The sequence below is a fragment of the Microcaecilia unicolor genome, chromosome 1 (assembly GCF_901765095.1).
Source record: "Microcaecilia unicolor chromosome 1, aMicUni1.1, whole genome shotgun sequence".
NCBI classification, from domain to species: Eukaryota; Metazoa; Chordata; class Amphibia; order Gymnophiona; family Siphonopidae; genus Microcaecilia; species Microcaecilia unicolor.
The window spans coordinates 421,002,862-421,020,156 of NC_044031.1; the positions used below are offsets into that span (position 1 = coordinate 421,002,862).

General features: G+C 44.0%; 1 protein-coding gene across 4 annotated transcripts in view; it reads right to left on the reverse strand.

Moving 5' to 3' along the window:
• Positions 1-17,295, reverse strand: part of MBP (myelin basic protein) — a 366,551-nt gene that overhangs the window by 25,730 nt on the left and 323,526 nt on the right. For 3 of the 4 annotated variants that reach the window (XR_003943105.1, XR_003943106.1, XM_030211840.1), the window contains exons 6-8: positions 4,522-4,635; positions 313-348; positions 48-77 (exon numbers count right to left, since the gene is read on the reverse strand). Coding sequence is in view for 1 of the 4 variants with exons in the window: in XM_030211840.1 (XP_030067700.1) it covers positions 48-77; positions 313-348; positions 4,522-4,635 (180 nt within the window). In the remaining 3 variants the exon portion in view is untranslated. The remainder of the gene's footprint in view (positions 1-47; positions 78-312; positions 349-4,521; positions 4,636-17,295) is intronic. The other variant, XR_003943107.1, reaches the window with a different exon arrangement.

The following is a 17,295-nucleotide window of genomic DNA, read 5'->3' on the forward strand; positions in this document are numbered from 1 at the left end:
AAAAAAAGTAAGAGATAGCTATGAATCAAAATGCATTTGTCACCTACCCAGCTAAATCTGGCGAGGGATAATCCTCTCTGCACATAGAAAAGACAGAAAAAGTGACAAGGTGATCAGAGTGCAACGAACTCCTTCAAACAGAAAGCAGTGTCTTATGCGTCTTTGTAACCAGACTCAAGTTCAGACCATAGTTACTTTATAAAACATAGATCAAGGATCAAACAAGTGATTCATCACAGAAACCTGAGGCATGACAGACTGGTGCTTGATGAATCACTTTGGTGAAGTCGGGGATTATAGCAGGGTACTTACCTTTGGTTGCACTGGAGGTGGGGTCCTGGGTGACACCTAAAACACAAGGAAATTGCTATAAAAGAGATTGTCCCTGTATTCCATGCTAGCACTGTAGATTACATCCCATTCATATATACCTTCTAATGTCCTCTTAAGAATGACAAGTAGAGTTGCTACAGAGAGATGAGTGAAACAATATGAAACTCAAAACAAGTGGATTTCAGCCTGGTTTGGATTTGATGACATTTTGGGGATTTTCCTCTGATTTGCTGGGGAAAATCATCCAAGGTCAGTGCAAGACGAATACCTGCACAGGACGGCAGTTCTGATGTTGGGAAAAGATCGGCAGCAGTTATAATAAAACAAAAGAGGTTCTGGTAAAGGTAAAGGCAGTCCCCTATATGTACAGACCAAGTTATGAACAACTTATGGGGGATACCACTTTGCAGACTATTAGCAGGTGATTTACTATTGCCTTCTTTATGCTCCCCCCACCCCCACCCTCCCCAAGCCAAGGTCAGGCGCTCATTTACTAACCAAATGTGGATGGATATCTGTGTTGAAACTCCAGTGCAAGATTCAAACTCAGGTTGTGGACAAAATAGACAAGTGACCTACCAATTGCACCATGAGGCATCACAGCCCTGAAAACTTACTCTTTAAATCACTTTACATCTATCATGTACAATCAACTGCCACACCAAATACTGGGTTTTACAATGACCTTATGATTTATCCACTATTTATTGGGGGAGGGATTTATCTCACATCTTTTTCAATAGTAGGATTTGACTTCTTTATATCTACAACACTGACTGAACCTGAGTTGCAAGCTTTCAGCTTTGCTCTCAGGGTTTAGGGAGCCAGGTGAAGTTTCCCTTGGAAAGGGAGAGTGAAGAAAGAACATGACTGCTGATTCATGGACTTTTCTTTTACGTCTTCTGTCAGCCAGAGCCATTGGAGAAGGAAATGTTTAGCAAACTGTCTGGGCCAGACTGACCGCTAGGTGAAGTAGGCATCTGCCTATGACAGCCCACATTGAGGCGTGGCTCCAGCACAGCAGTCAGCATCTCTAAACAAGCTCAGTGCAGCCAGCACAGGGCCTCAATCACTTGATTGGCTCAAAGCCTGCTGTATCCCAACCCCTCTAAAACATGAAGCTTGGAGGAGGCAGATCACAATCAACAGGCGTTTAGTATTTGTGGAGGCACAAAGGCCCTGCACCAGCCATGTTGAGTTTTGTTTAGAAATGCTGACTAATGTGGGTGCTGCCCTGGAAGAGATAGGGAAGGGAAAGGAAGATGCTGGACAACTCAAAGGATGAGGTAGGGAAGAGAAAGTAGGATTCTGGACATCTCAGTAGGTTGGGAGGGGGCGGGAAGAGAGAGAGAGAAGAGAAAGGAAGATGCTGGACAGCTCAAAGGATGGAGTAGGGAAGGGGAAAGAGAGATGCTTGCTATCTCAGTAGGGCAGGGGAGGGGAAGAGAGATGGAGGGAGATGGGAAAGATGAGATGCTGGATTGGAACAGAGAAGAGGAAAAGCTGGAAACTTGAGGGGCAGGGAAGAAGTGATATGGATTGGGAGTAAGGAAGGGGTGAAGGTGAACACCTGGGGATAAGGAATAAAGAAGTGGAGATGGTGAACGTGAGGGAGAAGAGACATAAGCTGCTCTGATTTGGGGGAGGGAGGGTGGATGCATTGGCTGAAGATTTACCTAGGGCATTACACACCCTTGGGCCAACTTCTCCTATTATGTCTGTTATTCCTACTTTAACGCCCTCATAACTTGCTCTTTGCTAAACTCCTTAAATCTAGCAACTGTCAAGGTTTACCTGGAGACCTGGTGCGTTGTATTAGGATAACCTTGTACAGGAAGTACAATAGTCCTGTTGCTGCTAAAAATTCTGGCAACACTGGAGGGAGAGGAAGGCGCCAAGGGGAAGGGAGAACAGAGAGGGTATGAGGAAGAGAGGGTATGAGGAAGAAGCCAAAAGGTACTAATGAGAGCCATAAGGGAGTTCAAAGAGCAGAGAGGTATAGAAGGAATGAAGAAAGGGGTGGGAGGGGAGAGGGTCAACAAAAAGAGGCAGAAGAGAAGGAAATGGGAAACCAGAACCACATGAAAGGGAGAGAGAAGAGGACAGAAGAGCCATGGAAAAGAGTTGGGAGAAGAGCAGAGGATGTGATATGAGAGAAGGGAGAATGACAAGAAGCATGAGGAAAGATGGAATGGAAAGTCTGAGAGGGCAACAAAGAATCAGAAGAAAGGCAAGGAGAGTAGAGGCAAAGGGACAGGCAGAGTTGGTGCAAAGTTATTAGACATCTTAGGCAAATCTTCAGCATCATCCCACCTCCCCTGATTAACTTGCAAGTTCCCAGCCCCTATTCCCTTAAGATTTTTTTTTTATAATTAAGCACACTATCCTGCACTTTGTTTGGTATATATCTACATAATGAGGACAATTTCCAAAACCTATGTATCTAGGTAAATTGAACACTGCCCACCTTTCCTGTGGGTAAAATTACCTGCTGATAGTTCTTTGTATTTGTGCGGCTTGCCATGACTACAGCTGTTCCTTGCTGCCTTACATGACTGCCTCATTTACCTAATGGTTAAGTAATCTCTGACTGGGGGGGGGGGAGGGGTGGAGAGCAGAGTGCCACCACACAAAAACATTGATAGTTCAGGCTTTTGTGCACAAAAGATTTTGTGCAACTGCTTGCAAGTTAGAAACTTTCCCATGTTCTCCAGTATGTGCAGAAATTTACCACAATTCTGAGCAAAGCATCACATCATTTCAGAAATCAGAAAAAGTGCATATGCAAAAATGTCTGTGGACCAAATTTTGCAAAAGAGACAACTAGGTTTCCAAAGATATAGTTTTCTTTATTTGACTCTTCCTGGAGTTCACATTTGCATCTAAGTTTTCTATCCTGGTCATTTACTTCAGTTGCAAACTTTCTTGCAAACAAAGCTGATAACCCACAGGAAATCCCTGAGTTAATAAATTGTCTTAGACAGCATTGAAACAGATATTGAAGTCAATATAGAAGTACTCCTATTGATCAATAAAAATCCATATGTATGTTTGAAAAAGTGCAGAAATGTTAATAACACCTTCTTTAACTAGAACTAGGTATTCCTAAGGTGGGTGGGAAGGAAAGAAATATGAAAAATACTTGTGGGAAAATTTTATAGGGATTTTTGAGAGGCATTTCAATATGATGTCCAAATCTGATTTTGGACGTTTTGCTTGCCCCTGCGGCTGCTTTTCTCTCATGTCGTGCATGCTCAGTTTACCAAGCATGCACAGCCTGAGGGCCCAGCAGCCACTTGTCAGCCCAGTACCAGAGTTTTCTCTTTCCTGCTCCTGTCAGGATGCAATCACCTGGGTTCCGTCAGGAACAGGAGAGAGAGAGAGAGAGAGAGAGGGAGAGGAGAGAGAGAGAGAGAGACCCAGGCGCTGGGCCCCCTGGGAGGCCCGAGCCTGGGGAATTTTTCCCCCTGCTCCACCCCCCTCAGCGGCCCTGACAATAGCCCTTTTACCCATCGGATGTCAACTATTTTAGGTGGTTTTGGGGTGCTCCCCCTTTTCCACCACAAGTGTACCAGTTAGAGTGGGATATGAGCCTGGATCTCCTTCTCTACAGTCCACTGCACCGACCATTAGACTGAACCTGCTTCCTGTTGTAATTGGAATGGCCATTATATCTGCAGCTGTCATAGAGCCTGGTATGTACTTTCACTTTCACCTCTTTTGGGGTGGGAGGGGGGGGGGTCAGTGGACACTGGGGGATTTAGGGGGGTCGTGCCTTTATCCCTCCAGTTATAATCTGGTCAGTTTGGGCACATTTTTGTCACTTAGTCATTATCAAAATAGGTCTAGCCAAAAACGTCCTATTTTTTGCCCTTGACATTTTTACAATGTTCCATTATTGCAAAAAAAACGTCAAAATTATAAGCCCGCTCTAGTCCTGCCTAAAACACACCGCCAATACGCCCCCCCTTGAGATTTAGACAAACTGCGTAGAAAAGCATCATAAAATGAGTTTTGAAAAAACCGTCCATCTGTCGCTTTGTGGTGTTTTTGGACGTTTGTTCTGTTTTGAAAATGAACCGCTTTATCTTTTTTTCATAATGTTACAATAAAATGTTAATTAGGCCCACACTAAATAAGGCTCCATTTCACTACACAAGGCACAAAGAACTAAAAGTTATAACTTACAATGTTCTTGAAAAAGTGGACAACGGGGTTGTCATCACTGTGCCTGCCATGAGCATGATGGGAAGACCTCGGTGGCATGGTAGATACGTGGCTTACTCTGGCTGCACTCACCTCCTGAAACCAAGCAGAAAACAAGTGATGTAAATGGAACCAAAAATCAAGAGGGAAGGAAGTGGTGGAGAGAGAGATTTATGGCTGTGTGAAAATGAGCATTGCAAGAGTTATCAAGGGGAGGGGGAGGGGGAAACATTCAGCTGAGAGAGGTCTCTTTTGCTTGAAATGAGAATAAATCCTGTTAAGCAACACTAACACCCCATTGCATTACTGCAGTAATTCAGAATCCTGCAAACCTATCACACGGGGTCTCTTTGGATCACATGCAGTGGGAATCCAATTATGACTAGAAGATCTTGCTGAGAACTTGGTAGCGCAACATGCAGTCACATGACAAAGTAAAAGTGAACCCCAAATTTTCAGGAGAAAGAGCCAATAAAGAGCAAGAGGGGAAAAGCCCACAATATCTACCGTAATGCATACTGGAATGTATGAACTTCAAAATGAGTGCACACATACACACACATGAAGCGCAGCAAGATTCTTAACGTTATTTGCTTACCAGGGTTGTGAAAGATAAAGCCGTCTCCATTCTAACCATGTGCATGACACATATGATCAAACAGTATGCAGACAACGGGTCCATATCTCGCATGTGGTCCTTTCTATATACACTAGAGACCACTGACAGAAGGAGCTAGTGTGCAGCTCTATTTTATACAATTACAGAAATCAATGTTTCCTTATTGAGGATCATTTTCCTGTATGGGAAGGATTATTGACAACCCCTCCCCCCCAATAAAAGAATAACACATTTTGTATAGTCTGCTACTTTCTGTTTATTTCATTTCTGTTCCCAGAAAATCAACACATTCTTGGGAAAGCCCTGCCTGTAGTGTGTTTCTGTTTTATGCCAACAATACTGTTCAACAGCAAATTCAAAAGAGAACAACAAAAAAGGACAATGATATTTCATTAAATCATGCTGGCCAGGTATGGGCACAGGTTCCGTGGTGCAGCTACCTGCATTGTTAGGTCTGTATTTTCAAGGATGCACAGTGGTACCAGATTTACCTGAGAGGAAAATATAATATCCGCAAAGCAAATTGGCCTTTGTAGGAATCAATGCATCAGCAACTGGAATCCACTACGACATTCAGTATGTTTTTGTATTTTTTAAAAGTAGAAAATTATATACTATTTATAAACAACTTTCATTTGTTTACTATAAAGATCTTGATTGTGACATACAAAAGATCAATATAATAAAGAATCACAAATGCATAAACTTACAGTATTATAGAAACATGTACACCGATAAACAAGGACTACAAAATTAACATAAAACTTGTAATAAAATACAAAGGAACCATATGTTTTTCACAAGTAATACTCGAGTTAAATCTCATTCAACAGACCTATTTCAGGGGAAGCACCTTAGAATCTATTTCAATTCCCCAAACTATAATAAATGCTTTGCCAACACCATGTTGCTTAAAACTTAGAAATAACACCCCCCTCTCAAAAACTCACAAAAATAAAACCCCTCAAGGGGAGGAATTCTATAACAAGGCATCTACAAGTAGGCATCTGGAGGGTACACAGGTACCTAGTTTCCATGATAGATTACTGGCATAACAGGGCAAATACACACTTAGGACCAGTGGCGTACCTAGGGTAGTTGACACCCGGGGCCGGTCATTTTTTAACACCCCCCCCCCCCCCAAATCCAGTACTAGGCATGCCGAGAATACAAAACACTCAAGACCTATAGAGCAATTCTACCATACCATAAGCAGTCATTTCTACGAGTCACACAAGGAAAAGGAAAGCATCTTAAACACTACAGTGAGCACTAGAACATCAATTCACCTATTGTAAAACGAAACCAGACAGAATAGTACAGATCGTAGATCCTGCACAGTCAATGCCAACTGAAAGCCATGTCTTTTTCACAAACACAGATACACCCTAATCCACTATAGAATAAGTAATCATAAACTTTCTAATTAGACAAAAATTAAACTGAACCCCCAATGCCAGACTCTGCATACAATGCAACACCACAGAAACAGAAACTGTCCCCTAGTACTGTGCAAAATATAAAGACAGCAGATGTAAATTTGAAAAAAAAACCTAACAAGTACCAATCACCACTTTACAAATTAACAAATAGAAATAAAACAAATATAGAAAGTAAAATAATACCATTTTATTGGACTAATACATTTAGCTTTCAGAGGCCAAAACCTCCGTCCTCGGGTCAGTACAGTATACTGCTGTTACAGTATCCTATCCTGACCTGAGGAAGGGGGTTTTGTTCTCCAAAAGTTAGTCAAAATGTATTAAAATTAGTCCAATAAAAAGATTACCTTATTTACATGTTCTATTATAAACATTTAACACATCTACAATACTTTATCCTAAAGCAAAAAAATAAAAAAATATATTTTATTTACAGTTTGTTGTCTCTGGTTTCTGCTTTCCTCATCTTCTTTTCACCGTCTTCCTTCCATCCAGCATCTGTCTTCACTCTCTCTCTGCCATCCAGTGTCTGCCCTCTCTGCCATCCCTTCCATCCACTGCCTGCCCTTTCTCTCTGCCCCTTCAATCCACCATTTGCCCTCCCTCTCCCATCCATCCAGGGTCTGCCCTCCCTCTCGCTCCCCCTTCCATCTAGGATCTGTCCCCTCTCTCTCTCTGCCCCTTTTTTCAGCCCCCAGTTCCAGCCCCCTTCTCCCCTCTGAACACCCCCACCCCAGTCCCCTTCTCCCCTCCCCTTCTCCCCTCCCCTTCTCCTATCTGAGACCCCCACCATAGTCCCCTTCTCCCCTCCCCTGTCTGAGACCCCCACCCCAGTCCCCTTCTCTCCTCTGAACACCCCCATCCCAGTCCCCTTCTCCCCTCCCCTTCTCCCCTCTGAGATCCCCACCCCAGTCCCCTTCTCCCCTCCCCTGTCTGAGACCCCCACCCCAGTCCCCTTCTCCCCTCTGAACACCCCCACCCGAGTCCCCTTCTCCCCTCTCCTTCCCTTCTCCCCTCTGAGATCCCCACCCCAGTCCCCTTCTCCCCTCTGAACACCCCCATCCCAGTCCCCTTCTCCCCTCTCCTTCCCTTCTCCCCTCTGAGATCCCCACCCCAGTCCCCTTCTCCCCTCCCCTGTCTGAGACCCCCACCCCAGTCCCCTTCTCCCCTCTGAACACCCCCACCCCAGTCCCCTTCTCCCCTCCCCTTCCCTTCTCCCCTCCCCTTCTCCCCTCTGAGATCCCCACCCCAGTCCCCTTCTCCCCTCCCCCTCCCCTGTCTGAGACCCCCACCCCAGTCCCCTTCTCCCCTCTGAACACCCCCACCCGAGTCCCTTTCGCCCCTCTCCTTCCCCACCTCAGTCCCGTTAAAACCGGCGAAGCAGCGTCGCAGGCAGCATCTCGTGCCCTGCTTGTAAAAAAAAAAAAATCAAATCTCCTTCCTTCTCCTCGTCTTGACGTCTTGGCGTCGACTCAAGACGTCAAGACGAGGAGGAGAAGGAGGAAGGAGATTTGATTTTTTTTTTTTACAAGCAGGGCACGAGGCGCTGCCTGCGACGCTGCTTCGCCAGTTTTTTAAATGTGCAGCGCCCCGGGAACGGCCACGGGAGGCGGCGGGAGCGGAGCACCCCCCACCCACTGGCACCCGGGGCGGACCGCCCCCACCGCCCCCCCCCCTTGGTATGCCACTGCTTAGGACCAAATTCTATATATGGCACTTAAAAAATTCACACGGAAAACCTTTTCACTTGAGTGTATTCTACAAGCGGCGCTTAGATTTAGGTGTGGTATATAGAATATCCTAGTAGCTAAAACTAGGTGCATCTATTTACACCAATTAAAATGTGGCATAAATCCTGGCATGTGAATTTAGGCGCAGAGGGCCATATCCTATAACAACGCACGCAAATTTTGGAACGCCCACAAAATGTTCCATTTCCCCGCTCATAACTACACCCCTTTTTGCCTGCACGTGTTAAAATTTAGGCCCAGTGCATTACAGAATACGCTTATGGAGTTGTGCACGTAAATTCTAATTATTGCCAATTAGTGCTCATTATTGCTTTATATGCTTGGATTCCAGCGCAGAATGCTAGGCGTGCCACGCACACTTATGCTAGCCTTAGGGCTGATGTAAGCGTGAGTGCCTCAGTGTGGCAGATACCTGCGTAGCCTACAGTATCCTGTAGGAGCCCTGCCCCATATCCCACCCCTGTGTATGCCTCTCCTGTAAGGTGAGTGGGTATTTGCAGAATAGAGTTTAGGTGGCAGGCTGGCATATACACATTGGCACTCATTATCGAAGCAGATGAATGTCTCAAAAGGGCCCCCCCCAAAAAAAGGTCCTTCTGCTGAAAACATTCAAATAGTGATTTTCGAAAAGGCAGAATTTGGACATTTTCCACTGAGTTCATCTAAGTAGCAAGGTGGCATGTTGGAGGCGTGTTTTGGGTGGGACTAGATGGGCCCAAAATTAGCACATCTTTCAGCGATAATGGAATGAGAAGAAACAAGTCTAAAAAGTATCTTTTTATCCAGACCTGCTTCAATCACATCCAAGTTCAGATGCTCTGAATGACTAGCTGACCACAGGAGAGATTAAGGCTTGTCCTCTCCTTAATCCCCAGTGGTTGCTGTTCCCTCCCCCCCCCCCACCCCCAAGAACTAAAACTGAAAGGGGATACCAGGCACTATAATAGCATCAGGTATTATGGGCATAACCAACAGAGCAGCAAGCAGCTCCCAGGAGTAGCCTAGCACTCAGTGCAGTGGACTGTACACAAGGGGACCCAGGTCCAATCCCCACTCTCGTCCTTGTTTTGGTGAAACTTGTGAGCCCTCCGCATACAACAAACTATCTCTTGTACCTAAATATAGGATACACCTGCAGGCTTGAAGGCTATTGTAGTGGTGTACAGTTAGGTACATAGGTTTTTTTTCTGTGCCTGGAGGGATCACAATGCATAATAAAGGAGTGAAGGTGGGATTTTTACCTGGGTGCCATTTGTTCAAGTCCACTGCATTGACCACTAGGCTGGCCCTCTGCAGGGACATCCGTGTGGCCATTTTGGTACAAATGATGCCAGACAGATGTTTTTGTGTTTGTTTTTTTGACATTCATAAGCTGAACATTTCAGTTTGGAAAATGGCTTTTCATTTTAGATGCTTTCTATGCGTAAACATCCTTCCTTGAGCCATTTTTGAAAGAGAGAGGCTTTTTTTCTGTTCAAAAATTGTTCTACGATGGATTTTTTAAATTTTGGACATGGACATGGAGGGGCATAATCGAATGGGGGGGGGGCGCCCATCTATAAGGGCACCCATCTCTATGAACGGCCCCGTAAAGCGGCATCCCCGACCGTATTATTGAAACAAGATGGGCGGCCATCTTTCGTTTCAATAATACGGTCGGGGATGGCCAAATCTCAACATTTGGGTCAACCTTAGAGATGGCCGCCCTTAGAGATGGCTGACATTGGTTTTTGCTGATAATGGAAACTAAGGACGCCCATCTCAAAACCAGCCAAATCCAAGCCATTTGGTCGTGGGAGGAGCCAGCATTTATAGTGCACTGGTCCCCCTCACATGCCAGGACACCAACCGGGCACCCTAGGGGGCAATGCAGTGGACTTCACAAATTGCTCCCAGGTGCATAGCTTCCTTACCTTGGGTGCTGAGCCCCCCACCACCCCCTCCAAAACCCACTACCTACAACTGTACAACACTACCATAGCCCTTAAAGGGCAATGGGGGGCACCTAGATGTGGGCACAGTGGATTTCGGGTGGGTTTTGGAGGGCTCCCATTTACCACCACAAGTGTAACAGGTAGGGGGGGATGGGCCTGGGTCTGCCTGCCTGCCTGAAGTGCACTGCAGTACCCACTAAAAAACTGCTCCAGGGACCTGCATACTGCTGTGATGGAGCTGGGTATGACATTTGAGGCTGGCATAGAGGCTGGCAAAAAAAAATTAATTTCTTTTGTTGGGTGGGAGGGGGTTGGTGACCACTGGGGGAGTAAGGGTAGGTGATCCCCGATTCCCTCCGGTGGTCATCTGATCAGTTCGGGCACCTTTTCGAGGCTTGGTCATGAACAAAAAGGGACCAAGTAAAATCGGCCAAATGCTCGTCAGGGATGCCCTTCTTTTTTCCATTATCGGCTGAGGACAGCCATCTCTTAACTACGCCCTCATCCCACCTTCGGTACACTGCCAACACGCCCCCTTGAACTTTGGCCGTTCCTGCGACGGAAAGCAGTTGAGGATGGCCAAAATCGGCTTTCGATTATACTGATGTGGGCGCCCTTAGGAGCAGGACGCCCATCTCCCGATTTGTGTCGGAAGATGGGCGCCCTTCTCCTTCGAAAATAAGCTGGATAATGAGCAAAATGTCACAATTTGAACTTGGATGACTTATCGAAAATACCCCTCATAATATTCTAAACACATGCATAAATGTTAGCACCCAGTTATAGACTTGCCCCAAAGGTCTAAGAACCATTATATAAAATCATAATTGTAATTCAAATCTTACCTTTCTACTGTGAAACAATATTCACAAATAATCTGTTCATTTAGGCTTCTGTAGAATAAGAGGGCCTGGAATGGTTATGTATGATGCTGTTCATATCAGAATTTGTTAAAGGGGTGAATATTACATTGGTGTTTGTTTTTAGTTTTAGATTTTATGTATGATTTGTAATATATTATTATTTTGTTCATATTCAATATATATTTTATTATGCATGTTTTCTTGTTCCTTGCCTAAATAGGTGGGCTATAAATGAAGGAATTAAGCAAGTAAGTATATAAATAAATAAATAAATAGTCCTCCAACCGCAAGAAACTTATTTGTAAAAGGGCTTTTCTGGCTTAAATTTGTCTGAGATATTCAGGGATTGACCTTTATGTTTCAAGACCCTTTAATTTAAAAAAGGTCATACACACTAAAACCACCTTTAACGAACCATGTACTATGTCCACATCTGTAATGTCTCATTATAGGGGTACCAGTCACTGAGAACTGACCTTTGCATTTCAGAGGCAAATCAGCACTCACAAGCCAATGTTTTCAATTAAAGGGTCCTGCCCCAACCCCTCACAGACTATTATTTCCTCTCTGTACCTCATTACAGCTCTCCATCTCTCTCTCCTATCTCCAGGGCACCCTCAGTAGCAGCAATACAAGCTGTGAAGACGCTACAACAATATAATCTCCATGACTTCAACTTCCTGTCCTATGAGGTGGACACAGGAACAGGTAATGCAGCACTCTCTCAATGTATGCTCAGACCTAAGATGTGTGTTGGGGGGGGGGGGGGGGGGAGAGTATATAGTATTGATGCAAAGTTCTTGATAGCTCCTAAGATAATGAACTATGGCATCTGAGATTCTTGTAACCTGCCACTCCTTCTCCCTCTTGCTCTATTTTACCAATTTCCCATTCTCTAAATATGTCCGTCTTTAGCCCTCTTCCCTTTCTTCTACTCTTGGCTCACCCTTTTATCTCCCTTTACCATCTGCATCTCAACCTCATCTTCTTCCATCATCTACATCAATGGCCCAGTTGCCCCTCATTATCTTTCTCCTTTCTCTCCACAGAATCCTCTATATTTCACTGTGCCCCAGTGCTATCATGTCCCATCGACCACCTCTTCTCCACTTCTAGACATCTTAAATTTGGTCTATTGAGTTTAGGGGGTGAAGGGAGGGGAGAGGAAAGAGAAAAAGGTCACAGTATGACCTCAATATTTATTTATTATCATTTATTTACCACCTTTTTGAAGGACTAAATAATAAAACTATATGTGAGAACATTTGCTAAATCATTCTTGAATATGAACTAACATGAATGAAGCAATGCTACAGGGCTTTGTTAAACAAATTTTTTTTAACAAAATCTAAAATGTGTCTATTCAGTTTTAAACTTTAAATTATCACAGTTAGTAGTTACAAAGAAAATAAGTGGGTTTAGAGCAGCTCCTACCCCAGTTAACTCTCACTGTCTGGATCTAGGGCAGATATTCCGCGGTATTTAACCAGAAAATGCCGCTATCTGTATGAACCGCCGTGGTACTATCCAGGAAGTAGCAAAGAGAGCAAAATAGCAAAGTGAGGTACAAAAACAGGAGGGAATCCCAAGATGTCAGTGTCACATCAATTTATTAGAAAAGGCACCGATACTGATCAGATTTTATGTCAGTTTTAACTACTTTTTATAATAAATTGAAAACTTCTGGAGGCTCCCTTCAGTGCCAGTAGCTGGATATGGCCTGGTGCTGAATACCTGGGTCTAAATCAGACCATGGTGGCCAGTGTGTAAAAAACACCAACCGCCCAGGGCTGAAAATTCAGTGGGAATTCTTTTTCTGCCTTGGTGTCTAGATTTATTTTTAAATTTCTTCTCATTTGTTCTTGCCTCTTATTCTTTTTCTATATTTCTTTCTTTCCCCCTCCTCTTCCCTCTTTGAGAAGTATGAGCTTGTCATCACTTTTCTATTCTTCTATCACTCTCTCTTCACTTTTCTTCATGTCTACCCCATTGTCCCCCCGATTACTCTATCTTTCTCTCATTCACCTTCCATTCCTCTATATCTCCTGTTTTGTATTGTAACCCTTACTCAAGCCCTGATCTATCCCATTCCACCCTCTTCCAGCCTCCATCTCACCTAGGGCCCATGTATTCAAATTCCCCAAAATGCCTCATAACTTGCAAAAATGGAAACATTTCAGCATTTTTGCGCATTTTAACGTGCCCTTTTTGTAGAATATGCAAATCACGCCAACTTGCTATAAATTTTCACATAGTCCACTACACATTAAAGACTATGGGGTCCTTTTACTAAGGTGTGCTAATGCTTTTAGCGAGTGCTAATGATTAGTGTGCGCTAAATGATAAGACACCCATTATATTCCTATGGGAATCTTATCATTTAGCACGCACTAATTGTTACTGCACCTTAGTAAAAGGACTCCTATGTAAATTCCTCATTAGTGAGGGGCTGTAATGCAAAATCAAGAAAACAGCTCACTGAAACAGAAATTTGCAAAAACAAGCATGTGAAAAGGCTTTGTATGCCTGTTGTTCCCCCCCCCCCCCCCCAACTTAGGACTACCTCTCATTAGAGTGTAGTTATTGTTTATTGAGGGTCCTGAGGCCAGTGGTTGACATGAAAATTTAGGTTGTGTAGAAAACATATCAGACATAGTTTAATGAGGCCCCACCCTGTGTAGTGTAGGTCCCTGGTGGTCTTAATGGGTGTGAAGTGTTAGCTCCCTCCACCGACCCCATCAGGCCCATAAATGCTTTGAAAAATTACTTGTAATGTAAATTTCAAAGTGCATCAGAAAGTCCACATGAGAGAGAAACCATTTGCATGTATAGAGTGTAGTAAAAGCTTTGGTCAGAAGGTAAACCTCACAATGCACCAGAGAATACACACAGGAGTGAAACCATTTACATGTCCTGAGTGTGGTAAAAGCTTTGGTTGGAAAGAAAGCCTCACACGGCATCAAAGAATCCACACAGGGATGAAACCATTTACATGCACTGAGGAGGTAAAAGCTTCAGTTGCATTGGTACAGGTAATTAGAGAATGTACACTCTTGCTATGAAGTATGGAAAAATAGCACTCTGGTATTTAGATATATGTAATGAGACCTCCTTTTCATCTATAGCTCTGAATTCAAAGCCCAAATCTAATGATAAACAATATATACAAGGCTCAGATGTTATAGAAAGCTTGGCATCAGGTAGAATAGTGAAAAAGTGATATCCCAGGAAAGCAATAGGGCATCTTTGGGGGCACTGCAGTGGACTTTATAAAATGCTCCCAGGTACACATCTCACCATTTCTCCCTTACCTTGTCTGCTGAGCCCCCCAACCCTCCCCCCAAAACCCACTACCCCCAACTGTACACCACTACCATAGCCCTTACAGGTGAAGGGAGCACCAATATGTGGGTACCGTGGGTTTCTGGTGGGTTTTGGAGGGCTCATAGTTTCCTCCACAAGTGTAACAAGTAGGGAGAGGTAGAAGCCTGGGCCCACCTGTCTGCAGTGCACTGCACCACTACTAGACTACTCTAGGGACCTGCATGCTATTCTAATTGACCTGAGTATAACATCTGAGGCTGGCAAGTAATATTTTTAATCACATTTTTGGGGGTGGGAGGGGGATAGTGACCACTGGGAGAGTAAGGGGAGGTGATCCCCATTTCCCTCCAGTAGTCATCTGGTCATTTGGGGCACCTCTTGTGTGGAGTAGAGGAGTAACCTAGTGGTTAGTGCAGCAGACTTTGATCCTGGGTAAGTCGGTTCAATTCCCACTGCAGCTATCCTATATAATAATTCTCACCTCCAACATTCTGACTTGCTGCCACGGACCGTGGCTCATTCTGAGTTGGTCTGCTAGGCTCTATAGATCTGGCTGACATCACCGTAGCCATTATGATGTCAACTTCAGAACCCTGGGGGGGGGGGGGGAGGAAACATGCCTCACAGCTGATCCATGTCCAGAGGAGGGTCACTGGACATGGGTGGCTGGAGGGGGGCAGGGGAGAGAGGAGGGTCGCTGGACATGGGTGGCTGCAGGGGGGGCAGGGGGTCACTGGACATGCGTGGCTGGAGGGGGGCAGGGGAGAGAGGAGGTTCACTGGACATGGGTGACTACAGTGGGCGCAGGGGGAGAAGAGGGTCGCTGGACAGGGGTGGCTGCAGGGGGAGAGGAGGGTCGCTGGACATGGGTGGCTGCAGGGGAGCCAAGGAAAACCTTGCTAGAGCCCATTTCATTTTTGACAGAAACGGGCCTTTTTTACTAGTTTTTTTATAAAAACAGGTCTAGCTCAAAACGTCTAAGCTTTAGTCTTGGACGTCTTTGTTTTGTTCCATTAGGCTGAAAGACATCCAAGTCTTAGGAACACCCAAGTCCCGCCTTGCACAGGCCTCTGGCATGCCCCCTTGAGATTTAGACGTCCTTCTGATGGACTTCAGAGAAAAACGTTTAAAAGAGGTTTTGAAAATACTGATTTGGACGTTTTTGTGAGATAAACATCCAAATGCAGACTTATGTCACATTTTGGACGTTTTTTCTCTTTTGAAACTGAGCCTGATTCATCAGGTATGCAGCAGGCAATTTCACATTCCTTTGTAATGCTGGTATTGATTAGTCCTTGAAAATGTCTGTATTGTTTCCATGGATTTGATCATAGCAATCAAAGCTATTCCTTTCCCAAATCCTTCATAACTGTATGATTAAAAAGCATATTTTCTTTTCAAGTCCTGATAGAAGAGTCAATATTGCAGGCAGCTTAACTGCACATTAGTACAGTAGTGATGAGAATAGGAACAATCTTCTATTGCTATAGAATTGAGGTGGTGGTAAATTTAAGTGTTTTTGAAGGGCTTCTTTTTAAAATGGAAGACAAACAAGCATTGTTTTAGATTTCATGCCCTTACGTTGAAGTTCACATTAAAGCTGTAGGATTTGTAGTTTGGTTCTTCTGCCTTGTTTCAGATGTCAGTGATGTAATAAATATATCTCTGGTTTCCTCTAAGGCAGCGCTTCTCAACCCAGTCCTTGAGGCACTCCAAGTTCCACCAGATTTTCAGGATATCCGTAATGATTTGCATGCACTGCCTCCTTGGCTTGTAAATTTAAACTCATGCATATTCATTGTGGATATCCTGAAACCCTGATGGGACTTGATGTGCCCTGTGCACTGGGTTAAGAATCCCTGAGGGAATAATATGATTTGGGAAAGCTTAGACAAGGTTGATAATGTATTTTACCATTCAGAACAGAAAGTGGTTTAAAATGTCATCTACATGGGATTTACTTAGACAACAGAGAGCCTCTGAGTATTTTTTTAAAATTAACTACAGACCGTGAATAACACAGAAAAATTGCAGAAAGTTATTCTTGTAACCTAATTTCAATTTGAATGAATTAAACCCTTTTTATTTATTTGAAATATTTCTCACTCACTTCCTCACTAGATATTCTAAGCGAGGTACACCTTTCCCAGGGACCCCACAACCACTTGAGAAAGATAGGAGTGGTGAAGACAGATATCCTATGTACTTGTCTCAAGCTCTCTTGAATTCAGATACTAAGAGGGAGAGTAGATAGCATGGATAGGTAGACTAGATAGACCATTTGGTCTTTATCTGCTTACATTCCAGAACTTTCTTTCAATTGAAAGAGACTTGCTTACTGTGCATTTATGCTGCATAGGTATTTAAATGTCTCTATCATATCTCCCCTCCCCAGCCTTTCTTCCAAAGTATACATATTGAGATCTTTAAGTTTGTCCCTATAAGCTTTATGCTGAAGACCACTGGCCATTGTAGTAGCCACCCTACCTCAATTGTCAAGAAAAAAAAAACTCATGAGAAAATAAAAGCCTACCAGCAAAGACAAGGCCAGTTACACAATGAAATAATTCTTGACTAAACTATAACCCCATTGGAAACCTCTCTCCCTTAGCTCTAACTTTAAGCAAATTGTTTTCTTTTATAGATGCATCAACATATAAGCAGTGATGACATTATGTAGACCCATAGGGGATAATATTCAGCTCACGGCAGTCAGCTTTTTTTATGCTCGGATGCTCAGTGCTGGTATACTGATACCAGCTGCTGCTGAATGTTCACGTGGAGGTTGCTGGTGCTACTTACCTGGCTACAGGTAACTGGGTA